General features: G+C 52.3%; 3 protein-coding genes across 10 annotated transcripts in view; 1 reads left to right on the forward strand and 2 right to left on the reverse strand.

Moving 5' to 3' along the window:
* The window catches only part of TMEM63A (transmembrane protein 63A), a 36,568-nt gene extending 22,426 nt beyond the window's left edge, over positions 1 to 14,142 (forward strand). The window contains exons 14-24 of one of the 7 annotated variants that reach the window (XM_050760449.1): positions 331 to 484; positions 2,682 to 2,788; positions 2,960 to 3,046; positions 4,092 to 4,154; positions 6,268 to 6,430; positions 7,307 to 7,412; positions 9,616 to 9,783; positions 10,680 to 10,801; positions 11,138 to 11,200; positions 12,488 to 12,661; positions 12,782 to 14,142. In XM_050760449.1, the coding sequence (XP_050616406.1) occupies positions 331 to 484; positions 2,682 to 2,788; positions 2,960 to 3,046; positions 4,092 to 4,154; positions 6,268 to 6,430; positions 7,307 to 7,412; positions 9,616 to 9,783; positions 10,680 to 10,801; positions 11,138 to 11,200; positions 12,488 to 12,655 (1,201 nt within the window). In that variant the 3' untranslated portion in view covers positions 12,656 to 12,661; positions 12,782 to 14,142. Of the gene's footprint in view, positions 1 to 330; positions 485 to 2,681; positions 2,789 to 2,959; positions 3,047 to 4,091; positions 4,155 to 6,267; positions 6,431 to 6,800; positions 7,129 to 7,306; positions 7,413 to 9,615; positions 9,784 to 10,679; positions 11,231 to 12,487; positions 12,662 to 12,781 lie in introns of those variants that run through there. The other 6 variants (XM_050760460.1, XR_007719643.1, XR_007719642.1 and 3 more) reach the window with 6 other exon arrangements.
* Positions 1 to 21,243, reverse strand: part of LOC126937204 (histone H3.3A) — a 403,313-nt gene that overhangs the window by 209,860 nt on the left and 172,210 nt on the right. The gene's annotated exons all lie outside the window — the stretch shown is intronic.
* EPHX1 (epoxide hydrolase 1) overlaps positions 14,122 to 21,243 on the reverse strand; it is a 38,911-nt gene continuing 31,789 nt past the window's right edge. For both annotated transcript variants that reach the window (XM_050760516.1, XM_050760517.1), the window contains exons 4-9: positions 20,772 to 20,999; positions 20,314 to 20,443; positions 19,634 to 19,842; positions 17,193 to 17,301; positions 15,042 to 15,167; positions 14,122 to 14,528 (exon numbers count right to left, since the gene is read on the reverse strand). In XM_050760516.1, coding sequence (XP_050616473.1) covers positions 14,327 to 14,528; positions 15,042 to 15,167; positions 17,193 to 17,301; positions 19,634 to 19,842; positions 20,314 to 20,443; positions 20,772 to 20,999 — 1,004 coding nt within the window. In that variant the 3' untranslated portion in view covers positions 14,122 to 14,326. The remainder of the gene's footprint in view (positions 14,529 to 15,041; positions 15,168 to 17,192; positions 17,302 to 19,633; positions 19,843 to 20,313; positions 20,444 to 20,771; positions 21,000 to 21,243) is intronic.

Raw genomic sequence — 21,243 nt, forward strand, 5'->3', positions numbered from 1 at the left:
CTCTAGCCTGGATGACTGAGCGAGACTCTGTCTCCAGAAAAAAAAAAAAAAAAGAAGGCCTTGTTTGGCCTGCTTGGGTGCTCATGCCATCTCTTTGGGTAGGTTCTGGCCCCCACACTCTAGCTGGGGAGCCACATCTGAGAGAATAACCTTTGTTCCCTCTGAGCTCTCGGGGACCTAAGACTTGGCCTTTCTGTAGTTCAAGGTCAGTGCGGAGAACTTGCCCCCAGGCTAGTCTCTTGGTCTGCTTAAATCTGACCTTCTGACCCACCTAAGCCACAAGCACTGGGAGACAAGCCTGGAGACCTGTGTCCCCTCTCCCCCCTGCAGGAAGAACCTCTCTATCCAGGGCCTCCGCTGGTGGCTACAGTGGCTGGGCATCAACTTCACCCTCTTCCTGGGGCTGTTTTTCCTGACCACACCCTCCATCATCCTGTCCACCATGGACAAGTTTAATGTCACCAAACCCATCCATGCGCTGAATGTGAGTAACTGTTCTGCAAGGCCCCTCCCAGGAGAGCTGGTGAGAAGAGGGCTTAGTGGGTGGGGAAGGAATGGGGACAAGAGTGGGGTGTATGCGGGAAACTAAACCAGGGGGTCATGTCGCTCAGCTCACATCCTTGCTTTTAAGCCCTGAGCAGGCATGGCCACGTTTATTTCAATGTCTTTATAGTAATGCCATACACACACACACACACACACACACATTATATGTATATATATATACACACACACACACGCATACATATATATTTTAATAGACTGTATCTAAATACTCAATGGTGGGGACCATTTGAGTTGAATGAGGTCTATTCAGTTTGGTAGAAATTAAGCATCCATTAAAAATTGTGTAGATTTTGTGGCACCCATGCAGGGCTCCTGACAGAAGCAGGGATGTACCAGTGAGGCATGTCTATCATGGACACTACGGGGAGTGGCCAGGAAGGAAGGAAAAGAGCTTCGTTGATTGGAGGTGGCAGGATCACAAATTATTTCTTTTACATTTTAGTTGCTAATGACCTTGTTATAAAACTATTCTGGGGCCAGGCACGGTAGCTCACGCCTGTAATCCCAGCACTTTGGGAAGCCAAGGCAGGCGGATCACCTGAGGTCAGGAGTTCAAGACTAGCCTGGCCAACATGGCAAAACCCCGTCTCTACTAAAAAATACAAAAATTAGCCAGGTGTGTTGGTGGGCGCCTGTAACCCCAGATACTCAGGAGGCTGAGTATCTCCCAGATACTCAGGAGAATTGCTTGAACCGGGAGGTGGAGGTTGCAGTGAGCCGAGATTACACCACTGCACCCCAGCCTGGGCAACAAGAGCGAAATGCCATCTAAAGAAAACAACAACAACAACAACAACAAAAAACAACAAAAACTATTTATTCTGTATAGGTAATGAATGATTTTCAAAAATCTTACATGAGTCAATGAGATAACAGCCAAACACTCAACTGGCATTTACTCAAAAAGCTATTGGTTTCTCATGATTAACTTTGCCAAGCCATCTCCCTAAATTGTTTTTCTTTTTAAATTTCACTTTGCATTTGGTTACTTATTCTCTGGGAAAGCATACTGGGCAGGAAGGCCTCCTTGTCCTCACTTTGCCATTCTCCCCATCTGATGAATTCTGAACCTCAGTTTTTCATCCAAGGACTGGAGTTAAAACACCTGCCCTATTATACAGGACGCGAGGCTGTTGTCATGATAATCAATGAGCTGATGTGTGGTTGAAGCTCTTATCTGACTCCATAAATAGTTTAAAACTACCTAAGTATAAATTCAGCAGTTTTGTTTAAGATTTGAAGCAGGTATTATAAACATGCATTCCTTTGCCAATCTTTTAATAGAGGGACAGGCCTATTCTTTTGAGGATGGATCTGCTGTTAAGAGCTCCCCTTTGTCTATTTTACATCAACCACTCCTTATTTCATTGTTTTGTGATTCCAGTGTTGCCTTCTTTAAAGTAAATGAAGAATTTAGATATTTGCAGAGCCATTCTGAATATAGAAACTTCCTAGATCGCATATCCCTTGATCTTTTATCGTTAATTTACTCTCATCTAATTAACAGCGTTTTTTTTTTTTTTAGAAATTGACTTTTATCAAGTCTTTCCAAAGTATCCAACTTAGTTTTCAAAGAAAATTTCTCTCTATTTTTATGTTCATCTAATAAGTGACAGTAATAAGTCAATCAGCTCATGTAATCACAGTAACAAACAGCAGGATTGTGGACACACACAGTAGAGTCCTGATATGCTGCAGCTGGACCAGTGGGAGCTGAGCAGGCAGGGCATCCCCTGCCCGCCCCACGCCCCCAGCCAGGACTCCAGGCCTTCGGTGTTCAGTCTTCCCATGGCATCAGTCATTTGTTTTGTATAGGGAGCAGAGAAGGTTATTTAATCTGTTTAGTCAGGTAAGTGGCGTTTACTTGTATGTGAAATTGCTTTCTTTGCTGTGCTGTGAGGAGGTATACAAATATAAGGTGCTGTTACTGATTATTCAGCCAACATTTATGGACTACCAGCTCTGTACCTGGCACAGTGTTGGTTCTGGGGGTCAGAGATGACAAACTCCTACCCCAGGAGTCCACTGAGCGACCGTGCCAATAGGTCATGGCCTCAGAGCCGTGTGGCCCACGGCCCCTGTGACTCTCTCTCTGCTGTGGACCTTTCTCCTAGAACCCGATCATCAGCCAGTTCTTCCCCACCCTCCTGCTCTGGTCCTTCTCGGCTCTGCTCCCCTCCATCGTCTACTACTCTACACTGCTGGAGTCTCACTGGACCAAGTGAGTACCTGGGAGTCCTGAGGCCCTGCCCCTAAGATGTATTTGTCTGACCGCTCCCTTGTCCACACCCTGTCCCCCAACTGCTCAGCCAATGGGCACATGGCAGGGGCCTCACTGGGGGCACCTGGAGCATCTGGGGGACTGTGAGTACTCACCTTTGACTTCCTGCAGGTCAGGGGAAAACCAGATCGTGATGACCAAAGTCTACATATTCTTGATCTTCATGGTGCTGATCCTGCCCTCCCTGGGTCTCACCAGGTATATGCCACCACCTCCTGCTGTAAATTCAGAATAAGAGTCACATCAGGAGAGCACTGTCCCCAGGAGAATGCAAATGGTTTGGTAGCAGAAGCAAACCTCTAACAATATCTAAGTGTGTCGCAACCTCTTGGCGTGCAGTAGGGCTGGGTCATTGATTCTTCTGGCAATATGATTGTTCTTCTTTAAAAAAGAAAATAACACCATATTGGTCAGGCTGGTCTCGAGCTCCTGACTCAGGTGATCCACCCGCGTTGGCCTCCCAAAGTGCTGGGCTTACAGGCGTGAGACTGTGTCTAAAAAAAACCAAAAAACAAAAAAGAAAGAAAAGAAAAGAAAAAACAGCTTGAAAATTTTGTGGCCAGGCACGGTGGCTTATGCCTGTAATCCTAGCATTTTAGGAGGCCGAGGTGGGCAGATCGCTTGAGTCCAGGAGTTCCAGCCTGGGCAATATGGCGAAACCCCGTCTCTACAAAAGAAAAGAGAAAATGAAACTTACCAAGGACCTTCCACTTAGGGAGGGCCTCATTATGGCTTTGTTTATCTCAAGGAAGGAAGTTTCTGTTTTTTTTTTGTTTTTTTTTTTTGTTGAGACAGAGTCTCGCTCTGTCGCCCGGGCTGGAGTGCAGTGGCCGGATCTCAGCTCACTGCAAGCTCCGCCTCCCGGGTTTACGCCATTCTCCTGCCTCAGCCTCCCGTGTAGCTGGGACTACAGGCGCCCGCCACCTCGCCCGGCTAATTTTTTGTATTTTTAGTAGAGACGGGGTTTCACCGTGTTAGCCAGGATGGTCTCGATCTCCTGACCTCGTGATCCGCCCGTCTCGGCCTCCCAAAGTGCTAGGATTACAGGCTTGAGCCACCGCGCCTGGCCAGGAAGTTTCTGTTAAAGCAGACTGTGACAGGTCATGCTGCAGTAATGCATCGTTGAGAACAAAAGTCGATCTCGAGCTTTGGCCTGTTTTTAGAGCAAAAGAAAATGAAAGCATATGTAGTGACAATATGGAATGCTGGAAATAAACTCTTAGGGGGTTCCTTTGTTTTTCAGTCTAGACTTTTTCTTCCGGTGGCTCTTTGACAAAACTTCCTCGAAGGCTTCCATCAGGTTGGAGTGAGTATTGCCAAGTTGAGTTTTGGAGCCATGGCTCTGGGTGAGAGTCCCACAGGGGCTAGGGCTGCAGTGGGGTGGGTAAGGGTGCTCGTAGCCTATGCTTCCGAACAGGCATCTTTCTCCCCAGACAGCAGGGCTTGGGGCCTCACCTCCACCCTGCCAGGTTCCTGGTAGACACCGTGGGAGCTGACCCACTTTGTGCTATGCTTGCAGAAATGTGGTTAATTTTTTAGGCCAGAACTCAATTAGCAGCTGTCTCATTCATTCTTTGAAACTTACTGAGCACAGAGCCACATGGGGAGAAGGAATTGCTGGGTCTCAGTGGTGCCAGGGAGTGGGGAAAGGAGAATAATAATTAAACATGGCAACCGGGATGCCTCTGGGCTCTGGGGATTATTTTTGCCAGCATAGAATTAAACTTACTGCCGATGTATCCTTGTTAGTATTTTAAACTTACACCATGCCACTTAACAGTAATAGCTATTGTTTAAGAAGGCACTACGCTAAATGCTTTATGCATCTTTTTCTCACTGAATCTTTACAATGAGCTATGAGGAAGATACTATTATTCTCTCCATTTTACAGATGAGGAGACTGAGGTTCAGGGATGTTGAATAACTTGCCCAAGTCTACCCAGCCAGTTAAGGAACAGAGCTGGGATTCAACCCCAGCCCCTACAGACTATACGTTAGGTCTTAATATAGGCCCAGAGGCTTGGCATTGACTTTCCTAAAAGAATGTGCTTACCTGTAAGGATGGGGTGAGTTATTTTAAATGAGTTCTTGCTGAGTAAGCTGATGAGTTGGGAGCTGGCAGCTATGACAGACACACATACATACAACCAGCAATAGTCTAAGTTGACAGTGACTTTCAGATTGACAAATCCAGTGACCAACTCAATTCTCATCTTATGATCTATCAGCGACATCTGACACATTTATCCAAGCCTTCCTTCTCGAAGCTCTGCCTTGGCTGTCTCATCCGGCGGCATCCTCTTGTCACCCTCCTTGGTGGGTTCTTTCCCATCTCCCCAACTCTAGATTTTGGCTGCCTGAAGGCTCAGCCCCCAGTTCTGGGTCCACACTGCCTCTCTAGGTGACTTCAGCTGAACCCATGGCTTCCATGCCATGAGACTGCTCCTGAATTAACTTATGCGGACAACATCCACATTTATGCCTCTAGCCTGCACCTCCAGGCTGATAACCCAACTGCCCACCTCAAATTCCAGCTGGAGTTTTACTGGGTACCACGGATGTTACCTGCCCAAAACCAGACTCCTGACTTTTACCCTCAAATCTGCTACTCTATAACTTTCCCCATTCCATATTGTTTTTCTAACTGTTTTGGCAAAAAACCTCAAAGTTCACCTTGTTTCCTTTCTATCCCTCCCATGCCATACCCAGCCTATCAGCAAATCCTGACAGCTCTCTCTCTAGAGTAGATCCAGAATCCCTCCATATCTCACCACCTCCATCACAACTGCCCTCGCCCCACATGGGGATCACACAGCGGCCATCTGCGTAGTCTTCCTGACCCCATCGGAACAGATCCCTTGCCCTGGGTCTGCCCCCAGCCCCTTTCAGCCTTGTCTTCTGCCTTCCCCCAGCCCACTGCTGTCCAGCCCCACCTGCCCTTTTGTTCTTCCTGGATGTGCAGCAGACGAGGGCATCCTCAGGCGTCTTATATGTTGTTCCCTTTCCCTGGAATCCTGTCTTCCCAGGTTTTGGGATGACTTGCTCCTTCACTTCTTCACATCTCTGCACGAGTATCACCTTGTTAGAAAGGCTCCTCTAACCCTTGTATAACATAGGAACCCTCCCTGCTTTATTTCCTCTAGGACTCACCACCCCCGGCATATGGAATATTTGTTTGTTTGCTTCTTTGTGCCCCCAGCTAGAATGTGAATTTCAAGAGAGTGGGGGCAGGGGCTTTGTTCTGTTCTCAATGTCTGGAAAGGTACTTGGCACACAGATGTGTTCTCCAAATATGTGCTGAATGAACGGAAGACTATACAGCCCTCCCAGGGGCTTTCTGCTCCTGCCCAGCCTAGGAGCCCCTCCTCTCCCTCCAAGAGTGGCTCTCAGCTCACAGACCTGGGCCCCGGTTTCCCCAGGTGTGTCTTCCTGCCTGACCAGGGCGCCTTCTTTGTGAACTACGTCATCGCCTCGGCCTTCATCGGCAATGGCATGGAGCTGCTGCGGCTGCCAGGCCTCATCCTCTACACCTTCCGCATGATCATGGCCAAGACGGCTGCCGACCGCAGGAATGTCAAGCAGGTGCCATCCCCTGGGCCCAGGGCTGTGCCTCCGACTCCCTCCCATGTCCCCCCTTCACTGACCCGAGGGCCTCTCACCCCCACTACCCCCGCTAATGGGTAGCATTTACCCGACTACCCACTAATGCAGGCACTGGGCTAAGTGCTTCTCAAACCCGGGCCCAGGCAGGCGTGGTCTCCTCCAGCCTCCTCTCTAGCTCACAGGCTGGAGGAGAGAGTTTGGGACTCTGGCATTTGAAACAGTTTGATCACACACATACATACATACAACTCAAACCAACAGACTCTTTTTCCATGGTTGCCCATTTGCATAAATTCTTAGCCAAACCCCATATGTCAAAGGCATTTTTGGCTTATGGCATTTATTCCAGGATTTCCTGAACTGGAGGGTGTGGGATTCTCTTTTCTTCTCCTCTGCCATGGTGGACACTGCGCGAGGAAAGTGGGAGAAGTGCTGCATTCCTTCATTTCATTCTCAGCCCCTTATGAGCCGGGCACTGCTAGTATCCCGATTTCACAAAGGCACGAACTAAGCTGGCCCAGGATCCCCTGCTAGAAGGGCTGGAGTCACGAGGAGTCACTCTACACCTCTTCCCCGACCACCTCTTCTCTCCAGGGGCTCACACGCCTGTTGGGTGGACAGGATTGGAACGAAGGGAGCACTAGCAAACACGCATCACCGTGCCTCAGGAGGGCTGGGTGCGCTCAGTGAAGCAGGGCAGGCTGGGAGGGATGGGAAGGACCTTGGGAGGCGGGGAGCCACGCATCTCCTATTTCCAAAGTCCTCTACCCCGCTCTCCCCTCACCACTTGGAGAGCACAAAAGGGTGTTTGAGGTGGAACAAGTCCATGAGCTCCTCACCACCTCCTTCTCCCAGAACCAGGCCTTCCAGTACGAGTTTGGAGCCATGTATGCATGGATGCTGTGTGTCTTCACTGTCATCATGGCCTACAGCATCACCTGTCCCATCGTTGCGCCATTTGGTGAGTGGCCCTGGAGCCTCTCCCAGGGTACGTGGACGGCTGATTGCACCAAGCCTCTCGGGGACAGCTAACAATTGTGCCCAGGTTGGAGTTCCCAAAACCACAGCCACGAGAGCCACAAGCTGTCAAAGACCCACGTGACACCAAATTTCACTCATTTCTTTCTTTTTTTGTTTTGAGACAGGGTCTCATGCTGATGCCCAGGCTGGAGTGGCATGATCTTGGCTCACTGCAACCCCCACCTCCTGGGCTCAAGCCATCCTCCCACCTCAGCCTCCTGAGTAGCTGGGATTACAGGTGCCCACCACCATGCCTGCCTAATTTTTTGTATTTTTAGCAGACACGGGGTTTCACCATGTTGGCCAGGCTGATCTTGAACTCCTGACCTCAGGTGATCCACCCACCTCAGCCTCCCAAAGTGCCGGGATTACAGATATGAGCCACTGTGCCTGGCCTCCTTCATTTTTAAATGAATTCCTCCCACTGGCCCTCAGCTAGGACCTCTCTCAGTACTTCTGGTCTGAGGTTCTCTGCCCAGTGACCACGTCGTTCATGGTTGATTTCTTTAGCAGCAAGTAAAACAGTCACAATCAAAGCTCTTGTGCTGCTTTCACTCCGGCAGATGCCTGCCTCCAGAATCGTCTTGGAAAGAGGCTGTTTCACACTTGGATGTCTGGCCTCAATTCCTCCCCAGCCCTTCCCATGCAGAGCCCCGTATGGCATGCTCCCACACCCTATCCTACAAGGCAGGTCTTGTTTCTATTCCCCCTTCACAGATACAGAACTTCATATGTTGTTAGTAAGCAGGAGAACCAGGATTTGAACTCAGGACTGTTTAAAGACCAAGGTCCTGGCCACTGAAATAAAAAAAAAAAAATCCTCTTGAGCTGGCAGATGAATGAAAGGCTCTAGAAGGAAAGAGAAGACCCAAGAGACTGCTGGCAGCGATAGCTGAGGTTTAGGGGGAGAAGTTGTTTAGTTTTCACTGTATACTCTCTTGTGTAGTTTTAAAAATTTACAGTATTTACACTTTCAAAACAAAATTTATTTTTTAAAAAAGAACCTGGGACCAGGCACGATGGCTCACTCCTGTAATCCCGGCACTTTGGGAGGCCTAAGCAGTGGATCATCTGAGGTCAAGAGTTCGAGAACAACCTGGCCAACATGGTGAAACCCTGTCTCTACTAAAAATACAAAAATTAACTGGGCATGGTGGCAGGCGCCTATAATCCCAGCTACTCGGGAGGCTGAGGCAGGAGAATCACTTGAACCTAGGAGGCAGAGGTTGCAGTGAGCCAAGATTGCACCACTGCACTCCAGCCTGAGCAACAAGAGCGAGACTCCGTCTCAAAAAGAACCTGGCATAATAGAAAAGGCAGCACCCACTTTCTGTTGGTCCCCCATGTGCGATCCTGTGCCAACCCTGGGGTAAGATCCTTGGGCCTCATTCTCTGTTGACTGATGAGGGCGGGGATCAGCTGGGTGGGAGAAGGCCAGGGGTGTGGGAGCACTGACATACGGGGGCTCAGCATGGGAAGGGCTGGGGAGGAATTGAGGCCAGACATCCAAGTGTGAAACAGCCTCTTTCCAAGATGATTCTGGAATGTTAGTGTTCTGTGGGGACAGGATCACAGACACTGTGACTCCCTTGGTGTGGGGTCCGTCCCACAGACCCTGATCCAGCGACAAATGAAAGACATACACTGACAGATATTTTGCCTGTCAGTGCGGCTAAGGGGCTCTGCTGCCTGAGTCTGCACCTGTGGATGATCAAAGGTTGGTCTCAGGACCACATGAGTAAACAAGCTATTTGGGTAAACTCCCCCACATTCCTATGTATCCACGCCCTAAGCTTTTGAGAGAATTCAGCTGCCTTCAGCCAAACCCTTTACTGAAGTTATGCAAACCTCTCAGCCTTCCAAGGTTTGTGTCTATTTTCTATAACTTTATCTTAAATTTTCTCCCACCACCCTGACCGATCCCCTACACCTTGGGGTCACAGAGAAGTGAGGAAGCGGGTAGGAGAGAGAAAGAGAAACAAAACTAGCAGCCAGAGGTGCAGGATGCCTCATATTGTGTTCAAGCAGTAGAGCAGCAGCCCCAGTCCTGGCTCCTTGCCAAAACAGCCGCCCCTGAGAGGAAGAGGGCAGAGGTGTCTGTGTGGCCCTGCAAGGTCTCCAGCTCACAGCCCCATCCCCTGCAGGCCTCATCTACATCCTGCTCAAGCACATGGTGGACCGGCACAACCTCTACTTCGTCTACCTCCCAGCCAAGCTGGAGAAGGGGATACACTTTGCTGCTGTGAACCAGGCCTTGGCAGCCCCCATCCTATGCCTCTTCTGGCTCTACTTCTTTTCCTTCCTGCGCCTGGGTGAGTGGCCCTTCCAACCTGGGGCCAGCCCTTGGCCTCCCATCCCTGCATCCCTGCCAGCCAGTCAGATCCCCCATTGCTTTCACAGCATCAGCTTGGCATCCAGTCAGAATGTGGTGCCCAGAGTGAGGGCTGGTTAGGTGTCCAATCAGAATGTGATACCCAGAATGAGAGTTGGTTACATGTCCAATCAGAATGTGTGCCCAGAGTGAGGACTGGTTAGGTGTCCAATCAAAACAGGATACCCAGAGTGAGGGCTGGTTGGGTGTGGTGGTGACAGCTGAGCTCCTAAGCTAGCCCGAGTGCAGGTGTAACCCTTGTGAAGGCCTGGTCAATTGTCCCATACGTCCCTGGAGAGAAGACAGTGCCATTATCAGCTGTGCAGGGACTGAACCAGAGGAAATGGGGAAGCTGATCCAGATTGCCCTTTGAGGGTGGTGGTTGGACCCGGCTCCTTGTATCTCCTGGCATGGAAGAGGTGGGGACATGGAGGAGAGAAAACTGACACTCCTGGGGGAAAGTTATGTCTGCCCTGGTCAGACTGGGGGTGTGGGACAGTCCATCCTACCTAGCCCAGGGCACTGGAGACTGGAGGGAATGGACCCAGCAAGGAGGCTGGTGAATTGCCATTGACTTGGCATCCCAGTGCCTGAAATGCAACCAGGGATGATGCCAGCCATTCAGTGGGTCCCTCTGTGTGCTCCTGGCTGTGAAGACACCATCCTTGCTGCTGGAGTTGAGGGCTAGGGGTGGGGGTTAGGCCTTACCTTTGTTTTCTGCCTGAGGGATAAGTCACGGGCAGTTTCCACACCAGGTGTGGCCCCTTCCTCAGCAGGGTGAGGGTAGGTGGTGGCCCCTCCCTGCCCACCCCAAGGCTAGCCACCCTCTGTCCCCAGGTATGAAGGCCCCTGCCACTCTGTTCACCTTCCTGGTGCTGCTGCTCACCATCCTGGTCTGCCTGGCTCACACCTGCTTTGGATGCTTCAAGCACCTCAGCCCTCTGAACTACAAAGTAAAGGTCCCCGACCCCACTGCCCCGTCAAGCCCTGGGAGGAACAGATGGTGGGATGGGCTCGCTCTCAACGCCTCCCACCCTTGTCCGTATCAACACAGCAGCAGCCTTCTCCAGACTCTGCTTCTCCATGGGAAAGGCGTGGGTGGTTGGGTGCCACGTGTAGCTTCCCTTGCTCCCCTCATCACTGCACTCCCCCACCCCATCCTCTCTCAGGCTGCCAGGGAGCTTGGTGCCAGCTGGTACTATTATTCCGGGTGTTAATAGTCTCTGTGTTTGGAGGGTGTTCGTTCACAGAGATCAGTTTTGTTTATCATTGCAAGTTTTTGCTGTTATCTGCAGACAGAAGAGCCTGCAAGTGACAAAGGAAGTGAGGCAGAGGCCCACATGCCTCCACCGTTCACAGTAAGCTGTCTGTGCCCCTCAGCCTCCGAGCTTGTCGCCCTTTTTTGCTCTGGTTGTAACAGTCCCAACCAGATGGGCCCCAGCAAATGTGCTTTGATGATCTCTTGCTAAGATCACATGGCAGTCAGGTTTGGGAATTAATGGCAGAGAAGGAATCCCGGTCCCCCTGGGTGTTTTAACCTGCATATTTGAAACTGTTGAGGAGATAATGAGTCTTGTCTCGGTTCATGGCCATCCCCCTTGGTTTCAGTTCCCTGCTCTGACACCTGGGAGGTGTCCTTCTCTGCATATTTAATAGCTGGTGAGTTTGGGGCTTTAGTGAAGGCACATGGTAAGGTGCTACGGTTTGACAAAGTTTGTCATCAGCAGTGCACCTGCCTCTGCGAGGTCCTCCACTAGGTTCCAAGAGGGTGTCAGACAGACTTCCCTTTGAATTCAAGAAATGAACATTGCACCTGCTTCAGAGGAAGACGCCACGGTCTTCCTCTGAAGGCTCCTTGTCTTCCTGGTTCTCCCTGCCTCCAGGGTCCTGCTCCTAGGGTGGGGCTGGTAAGGGAAAACAGAGCCCCAGGGTTCCAGAGCTGTGGCCACTGGCCTTCCTGACAGCCAGGCCAGGACAGAGCCGACCTCATCTGCAGGGTTCTTTCTGGTGACTGCCTCCCAGGTGTCAGGCTCTCTTATCGGTGTCTGTCCTTGGACAAGTTCCAAAAGAGGGAGGGCCTCAGAAGGACTCATTACCCAGAGACACACCTGTGGCTTTGCTGGCCAGGCAGGGAACACGCAGGACAGGTGGATGATGTCAAGCCCTCACTCACAGTCAGGGTCTCGGGAGGAGTGGGGCAGGGCTCTGCGCCCGGGGTCAGTGGCTGGAGCCTGGGATTGGGAGGAAATGAGACTCACACAGATATGTTGAGCATCCCAGGGGTCCCAGGGCAGCATTCTAAGCCCCCCTACATAGGTAGACTTGTTTCTTCTACAAAGTGAGAAATCCTCCTAGGATCCAGGGCTAGGAAGTTTAGTTTCCTCGGAGAAACTGCTCTCCTGTACTTCCTTCTGTCATCATGAGAACTGTATAACTGGGCTTTCTCTTTTGCCCTGGCTGCTATGAAGTTCCACAGGTGGCATATTTTAGGTCCTAATATCCCAAATTGATGTTGCTATTTCTTCATATGTCCTTTATGGCCACTGTCTGTGTCCTTCTGTTGGGAGGAGAAGGGCAGGAGGGTAGGGATGCAGTGTGGAATCTCATGCCTGCCCCAAGCCAAGCACGAATCCATTTGCTGACAGCCCTATGTGCCTCGGATTCTGAACGGCTTGGCCTCGGAGAGGACAGCACTGTCTCCGCAGCAGCAGCAGACCTATGGTGCCATCCACAACATCAGCGGGACTATCCCTGGACAGTGCTTGGCACAGAGCTCCATGGGCAGTGTGGCTGCTGCCCCACAGGAGGCCTGAGGCCGGGTGAGCTACTGGCTGGGTCAGGCTCAGGGGAGCCTGTGGGGTGAGAAAGGTGAAGCGGGGTGAGAAGACAGGCGAAGCAGCCTGACTCCCAAGTTCATGACTTCTTCCCATCTGTTTTAGGTCTCACTGCTCTGAAAAGACACAACCAGAATGGCCTGGGGCTCAGGCCCTTGGCTGAGCGGGAATGTGTTGGGACTGCCCAGCTGAGCCATCAGGTGCCCATCTTTTCTGGTCCCAGCAGTGGTGAGGGGAGCACATGCAGGCCTCGCCCCTACCTTGCTCACCCAGTTCCCCCTCTGGCACAAGCTTGCGGCTCTGCAGCTGGGGTGACATCCCCAGTGGTTTGTCGCCAAGACCATGTGGTGGACTTTTCGCCCCCCAAACTGATGAGTCTGGGAGAATATATGGAGAGAGAGATGTAACAAGGGGAAGGCCTCCTCCCTTCTGATCACACACACAACCGATAACCAAAGAGATGCTGCAGTCCAGGTCTGAGATGGGCTGGCGTCCAGCTCCCTGCTCCATGGCCAGTCCCTCCCCAACCCGGCAGCCCCTCCAGGCTACACCCAGGAGTGAGCTATGGGGAGCAGGCTGGGAGGCGGCCAGTGCTCCAGCCAGCTGTGCACACACCTCTGTATCCCACTACAGTTCTGTGTTTTTGTATCATGTTGTCAGGGACACCCCATAACAGGCAGGGACAAGGAGCACTCATAATGTGCCCACTGGCCCACAGTTAAGATCCAGCCTGTCTCACCTCTTCAGGGCTGAGTGCATGAGTCTGCACCTCCAGGCAGGCTCTGTGCAGTACTCACCCTCTGTCTGCTCCCTCCAAGGTGTGGGGGTGGGCAGTGCTCAGGGCCTCCTCGGAACCAAAGGACAGCGTGGTTGGCACAGAGGGGGTGCCTGGGCTGGGTGCAGGGCCATCCCATTGCCCTAGAGCTGTGGCTCTGGCAGGAAGGAGGGGCTGTCCCTCTTCTCCCTCCTGGAGATTCCAGGGGATGGGATGCAACTTAAGACTTCTGCCTGAGAAGCCTCCTCCCTGCTACCTCCAGGGGGCACCAAGGCACAAGCCTGTGCCGTGGGGGTGGGAGGGGGTGCGGAAGAGCAGGTCCAGGCTCCTTCCAGCCCAATTGGGCCAGTGCCTTGGCACCTCTGCAGGCCCTGCCTGTGCCTGTCTGCTGACCTGGTGGGCCTGGGCTTTCTGACTCAGGGACCCTGTTGACGCTGACTTGCGCCTGCAGTGGCGGCCAATGCCGCCTCTCCTCCAAGCTGCCACTGTGCTGGGAGGGGTGGGGGCGGTGCCATTGGTCTGGTGCAGCACAGCCCTGGCCAGTGGCCTCATCCCCAATGGGCCTCCTGTGCCTCTGCCAGCAAGGAGGGGCCTGCCAGCTCTGCTTGGACAGGGGGCCCCATGTGGGGTCAGGGCATGCTTATGTCACTGGGTTCCAGCCGCTGTTAGAAGTAAAGTCATTTATCATCAAGGCCATATTGCTTATCGCACAGAGTTGGGGATTGGGGAGTGAGCTTGGAGGGGTGAGGGGGTAAGTGTGGGCTCCCAGCATGGGCAGGGGACGGAGGCAAACTCATTCCTCAGAAAAGGGGTATCTTCCCAAAGAAAAGCCTGGAGGGCACTTGTGGAGGGAGGCAGGGGGCGGTGTGGGGTGGTCACTGCTGCTCCAGCACTGACAGGAACTTGCGGATGTCCTGGGCGAGCAGCTCTGGTTCCTCAAAGGCTGCAAAGTGGCCCCCACGAGCCATGTAGGAATAGGAGATGAGCTTCGGGTACTTGAACCTCACCCACTTTTCAGGCGTGTGCATTAGCTCAGAAGGGAAGGCAGAGAAGCCAGTGGGCACGTAGACCTTCATCCTGAAAGCGAAAGAGACGATGGGGTGCGGGAGGCTGTGGCCCTGCGCCTCTCCGTCCTGCACAGCAGGGGGTTCAAGAGCCTGGGGGATGAGATCAGCTGGCCCCCCAACAAGGAGCCATAAAGAAAAGGACAAATCCAGGTCTCAACCGCTCCCCTCACTATCCTCTTTGTGGGAGGGCCACCCAGGCAGAGGCATGGGACAGCCTCTAAATCCCCACCTTTGAGGGTCTCCATGTGAGACTTGGAAATCCCAGAACCATCAGTGCCACTCAGACCAGCATCCTGGACTCGGGAGCAGTACTGAGGGCTGCCCGGGAGCCAGGCACGTGGTCCCTCCATGAGGGCTTTCTCCAAACCCCTTGACCTTTAGTGTTCCCATCCAAGGGCCCTGGGGCACCCCTGCAGGCAAGGCTATACTTATCCCACCACCGAGGGCCCTTACTGGAGCTCCAGACTGGCCATCCCCCTGCCTCCAGCCTCAGAGGCCCCTGTTCTCAGTCAGCCAGGCTCACCGCTCATGCTTCTGGGTCATCCAGCCCTGTCCCAGGTTCTCCTTGTAGAAGCGCTGGGAGGAGACGATGGTTGCTGTTGTCCAGTAGAGCATGACGTTGGTCAGCAGGTCATCCAGGGAGAACTTCCTGGGAACACAGAACACAAAGCCCCACTCTTAGTGCCAGATGCAGTTGTGTGACAAAGGGCAGCTGGAAAGTCCTACAAATGCCAGGCCCTGACCATGCGGCTTCCCTCCTCAGACCTCATGCAAGGTGTGTGGTATCCTCATGTCACAGGCAGGCTTTGCCCAGGGCACCAGACTGGAGTGCATGGATTTAATCAAAGTGTCTCTTATCACCCCAAGGTCCTCCCCCACACCTACCTTGACTCTACACATCCATCCCCTCTCTCCTGCCACTGACATCTCCTCCCTCCCCTCCACCCCTGCACCATGAAACTGCTCAGGACATCAGCTACTATGGTGACCACGTACCAGGCAGCAAGTTCTAAGCTCCTTACCTTCATTTAATTCATGTTTTCCTCTCAATAGCCTACGGGACATAGGTACTATTATCTCCATTTTACTTATTAAGTGGAGAATTCAAACCTGGGCAACTTGGGTCTAGGATGCACACTCCACAGCCCCCACCCCACCTTCCACTGTCCCCAGAGCAGGCGCTCCCAACCCCACCTTCCTGTCTCAAACCCTGGATCTCTAGCAACAGCAGCACGGAGCAGGGGCAGAGATAAAGGGAACAGCCTTTTCCATGTGATTTTGGTGGCAAAATGAAAACATCAATGAAAACTAGTTCCAGTACACACGCCAACTCTGTGAGCTGGATTTCTGCAAGTCGGCCAAGTGCTTCCATCTCCCTTTCGGCTCTGCCTGCAGCTTGAAAACTACCACCACCACCATTTCCACTCTTGTGTGTTCCGGTTCTTTCTGGAACACAGATCTGATCCTGTCTGCCTCCTGCTCAGGGCTTTGGTGCTCCCTGTAACCTGGGGCCAGAGCTGCAGGAGTGGCCTAGTGGGACAGTCTGGTGGGGCCTCGCGTCTGGTTCCAGGTATCCGTGTACAAGGAACAGGCCAGACCCCTTGCCAATGTGGTCCTGCAGGAGCTCCATCGACCCCTGGGTCCTGCTGAATGTAGGGCAGGGGAAGCAGATCCCAGAGGAAGGCCCTGCTGAGGCTCTTGGAGGAGGCGAGGACCTGCCTGCAAGAATGAGTTTGCTTGCAATCTGGCCCCAGTGTACCTGCTTCAGCCTCTGGACAAGCCACCCTTTCCAAGCACCCTTTCCTTGCATTTTTTATGGCTTTTCTCTTTGCCTAAATTTCTCTCCTCCATCCAGCAAACTCCTACTCATCCTCCAAGGCCCAAATCAGATACATTCTCCTGGTCATTTCCCCTCTCTGCTGCTTAGACAAAGAGAATCCTCCTTACACTGAACTCTCACAGTCCTTTGTGCATTCATTCAACATCTAGGTACTGGGCTCCCACTGTTCACCCGGCACTGTTCTAGGTGATGGGGCTAGAGCATGGCCAAGACAGAGTCCCTACCCCTAAGGCGGGATTCAGTCTCATTTTACTCTCTTTCTCATCCCCAGCACTATCTGGTCCTCTGTGTGTCACTGAAGGAATAAAGGGATGGGCCCTGGAAAGGGTGGGTCAGAGCTGACCTTGGTGAAGCCTGAGTCAGGCCACAGAGCTGGGAGTCAGGCATGTAGAGGATACAGCCTTGAAGGCTCTGAGAGATGTAACAGCCTCCTGTCTTTCTGCGACCACCCTCCTGGAACACGCAGTCATGTGACCCTGATGCCAGGTTCTCCAGGGAAGCAGGAGGAAGAGCCCAGATGCTCTCGGCAATAACGTGGTGCCTGCTGCCCTCTGGGCTCCCTAATCCCAGAGGGGCCTGTTCAGCAAAAGGAGCACAAGCAGGTGAGCCTGCATCCTAGTCCTGACCATGCACTGTGAGGCTGGGAGCAACTCACCAGGCCACCTCACCCGAAAAATGCAGCTATGTTGGTCATGGGGTGAGGATTTGTAAGAAAGTCAACAATAGAATTTGGTGAGCGCCCCATGCAGAGCAACCAGACAAGGGGATGAAGAGGGTGAGGAGGTTGGCTGCTGGGACCAGGGTCACAACTGCCGGGGCAAACCAGGGTCTCACCTTTCCAGGCCTCCATCCTCCAGGTATCGGAATTCCGTATTGGTCCAGGTGGAAAACTTCTCTAGAATATAGGCAGCCAGACCCACAGGAGAGTCATTCAGAGCAGAGCCTGGCGTGGAGGGGAGCAAGGGAGAGACTCAGGCCTGGGGACCAGGGAGCTGGAGCTTCATGTGTGACATGTGGCACTGGCCACAGAGGGCAGGGCTGTGGGCAGGAAGCCACGTTCGAGCACAGGTCTGCCCTAACTCCTGGGTGCTCACACGCTTCGCTTCCTTAACTCTCTGCCTCGGCATCCTCATCTGATAAACAGTGACGATACCTTCCCACTGTCTCCTGGGGCCTCGCACACTGCCTGCTTAGCTTCCTTCAAATAGAAGGGCCCATGCCTCTGCATTTGGTGGGGTCCCAGTGAGAAGTGCTGTTTTTAAAAAGGTGGGGTTTTTTAGTCTATGTGTTGTGATTCATGAAAAACGAGAAGCCACCTAAAAAAGTCTAAAATAAGGGATCAGTTACAAATAAATATTGATATACTCATAAGCCAAAATACTGTACAGTCATTAAAAATGGCTGGGACAGGCTGGGGGGCGTTGGCTCATGCCTGTAATCCCAGCACTTTGGGAGGCCAAGGAGGGTGGATCACTTGAGGTAAGGAGTTCAAGACTATCCTGGCTAACATGGTGAAATTCCGTCTCTACTAAAAATACAAAAACATTAGCCAGGCATGGTGGCGATGCCTGTGATCCCAGTTACTTGGGAGGCTGAGGCAGGAGAATTGCTTGAACCCAGGAGGCGGAGGTTGCAGTGAGCTGAGATCATGCCACTGCACTCCAGTCTGGGCGACAGAGCGAGACTCCATCTCAAAAAAAAAGAAAAAAAAAGTAGGCTGGGACAAGCTGGGTGTGGTGGCTCACACCTGTAATCCCAGCACTTAGGGAGGCCAAGGTGGGTGGATCACCTGAGGTCAGGAGTTCGAGACCAGCCTGGCCAACGTGGTAAAACCCCATCTCTACTAAAAATACAAAAAATTAGCCAGGCATGATGGTGGGTGCCTGTAATCCCAGCTACTTGGGAGGCTGAGGCAGGAGAATTGCTTGAACCTGGGAGGCGGAGGTTGCAGTGAGCCAAGATTGTGCCATTGCACTCTAGCCTGGGCAACAGAGCAAGACTTGGTCTTAAAAAAAAAAAAAAAAAAAAAAAAAATGGCTGTGACAACAGCATAGATGAATCTCACAAACATAATATTGAGCAAAAGAAGCCAGACTCAAGGGTACATACTCTGTGATTCTATTCACAGAAGGAGTTAAACAGGCACAACCAAAACCATCTCAGTCAGAAGTCAGAGCATGGTGCCTGGGAGAGAACCCTGAGGGGCATCTGGAGTGTTGGGGCCGTGTTGGTGATATGGATATACTTGACTTGTAAAAATTAATCACCAAAATGTTCACAAGTTCTTTTGAAGGAGAGGGGATGTGGGGAGGGAGGAGAGGTTATATGAGATTGCCTTTAATGTTTTGTACTTTTTGCATTTTTAATCTTTTTGACAATGAACATGTATTTTATAATCAGAGAAAAATACTGATTTTATAAAGTGCCATTATGATTATGAGCTGCCTCATGTGTGTGGGCATGGGACTGCCACGAAAACTATAAAGAACCTAAAAATGGGCAAGATAATTCCTGGGTGTCTTCTGAACAAGATCTAGGGAGTTACCTAGCAGACCTTCCGGACTTACGTGATTCTATAGAATTCCCATCTTTCCTTGTCATTGAGCTATTTTACAGTTCTGTGAATTGTAGAGAACTGAGGGTAATGCGAATGACTCGTTCATAGAGGCAAATGAATTTTGTCCCATGGCGATTTAATTGATATTACTTTGTGGATGTTGACAAGTTTTGTGTCTGTCAGCAAATTAATTTCAGTGTTATTTGTCTTTGAATTGTTTCTTTTTAAAATTTTACTGGTTCCTTTATAAATATATCTTTTTGAAAAAGTTTTGTCCTTTAACAGGACCCTGGTGGCAGATGTGGTTGCTGGGCCCTCCCTCACTGCCTGGGAACCTCTTCCCCAAGGCCCCAGGGCACCCTCTCCCCTCTCCCCTGCAGCCCAGAGCTGCCCACCCCCAGGATTCCTCCTACCCCAATCCCTCCATCCCTCTGCTTCTCAGTGTAGGATATAGACTCAGGGGTGGGAGATCAGGGGTGAAAGCCACTATGAATGCTGAGTCGGCTAAACAGAGTTGCTAAATTGGCCTGGGAATCTGCTGAGAGTCCATCCTCTTGATTTTATGGGAAAATGCAGTTTAAAGACCTAAAGGGCTGGGAGGTCCTTATAAGAGGCTTTCTCCTGTGGGCAGCATTGGGGTGGGGTGGTGAGGTTCCCCCGCGGGGTCTCGCCACCCCAGTGGAGCCAGCAGTGGGCGAGGCCCCCTGAGCATGCTCACCCACGGTGTCGGGCTTGGTGCACTGGATGTGCATGTAGCCGCTCTCCCTCATCAGGCTGTAGAAGACCTTCTCCTTGACAGGGTACAGCAGCTCCACATCTCTCTCAGTGTAGCCAAGAAACCTCCCGAAACGCCGTCCCAGGAGAAGGGTCAGGGTAGAGAAGTTGCTTAAAACCAAAGCCATGTTCAAGTGCAGGCCTTTCACGTGGCTGAGGGCAGAGAGAGGGGCCCAGGTGAGGCTGGGGTGGTGTCAAGGAGAGCGGGAGAGGAGAGATGGCGGAGGAGGAACAGGCCTCAGGGTTGAGGAGTGAGCACAGGGCCAGCCTCTTTCAGCACCAGCCCCACTGGGGAGGCCATGGGAGTTGGAGGAGGGAGGTTGGGGGAAAAATAGTTTCTGGGGAGTTCTGCTCAGGGCTGTCCCAGAGCTTGGTCCAGCAGAGGTCTAAAGCCTGACATTCCCCTCGTATCACAGGCCTTCTCTGCCTGGGAACCTGGCCCAGAGCCGCAACCCTGGGTTACAGACAGGAAAATCCAAGTCAACATGCCTCAGGCACTGCTGAGTGACAGTCACACTCCCTCCTCTCCCCTGGGGGGACCTTGGCCCCCCCTGCACAGAGGTCCATCTCTTAAGAGGACACACACACACAAACACACACACACCACCCCGACAGTGACCTCACCTGGGCACCAGCTGGGCCATATTGGTGCAGATCAGGGCCCCCCAGTCCCCTCCTTGAATGTAGAATTCCTGGAAGCCCAGCCGCAGCATCAGCTTGTAGAAGATCCTGGCGGTGGCCACCGAGTTGAACCCTGGCGGTGATGGGGAAAGGCATGGAGTCACAGGCAGATTGCTCCATGGGCCCTCTGGGGGTTCTGTGAAATTTCTCAGGCCCGCCTCCTCCCAGGTGGAGGTGAGAAAAGCTCACAGAGGCAAGAAGGAATCCTGGAGCCCAAACGTAGGGGTGGCATCTCCAGCCCTGGAGGGTAGTGTGTCTGGGGCCAGCCTCTCTGGTCCCTCTTTTCCCAGCTTACTAGGGCCAACTCCCTGCTCACCCTCCCGGAAGGAGAGCCTGGTGGGAACATCTGGCCCACCCTTGGCAAGGACGGGGCAGTTATGGAGGCTCTAGCAGCCCCATACCCTTCTTGGAGGATGCCTCTGAAAAGCCATAGCCTGGGATGGAAGGGCAGATGACTTCAAAAACGTGCTCATCGCTCAGGCCATGGTTCTTGGGGTCAGTCAGGAGTGGGATGATCTTATAAAACTCGTAGAAAGAGCCAGGCCAGCCATGCACCATCAGCAAGGGCTTCGGGGTACGGCCTGCGGGCAGCTGGGGGGGCTTCACATGGATGAAGTGGATGTCCAGCCCTGGGGGAGAGAGCACAGTCAGGGTGGAGGGAGAGAAGGCCCTGTGTAGTCAGGCTCTGGCACCCCCCAGAACCTGGATATTGAGTACTGCCAGCCTTAGTGCCCCCGCCCCCGCCACCCCTCATGGTATTGATGACAGTAATGGCTGACACTGGTTTCATATTCACACTGTGCTCCAGGTGCACAGACGTCCTCACTCAGCCTTTACAACCTCCCTGCAAGGGAGCTACGATTATTGCCTCCC

This window comes from Macaca thibetana, chromosome 1, assembly GCF_024542745.1.
Source record: "Macaca thibetana thibetana isolate TM-01 chromosome 1, ASM2454274v1, whole genome shotgun sequence".
In the NCBI taxonomy this organism is placed as follows: Eukaryota; Metazoa; Chordata; class Mammalia; order Primates; family Cercopithecidae; genus Macaca; species Macaca thibetana.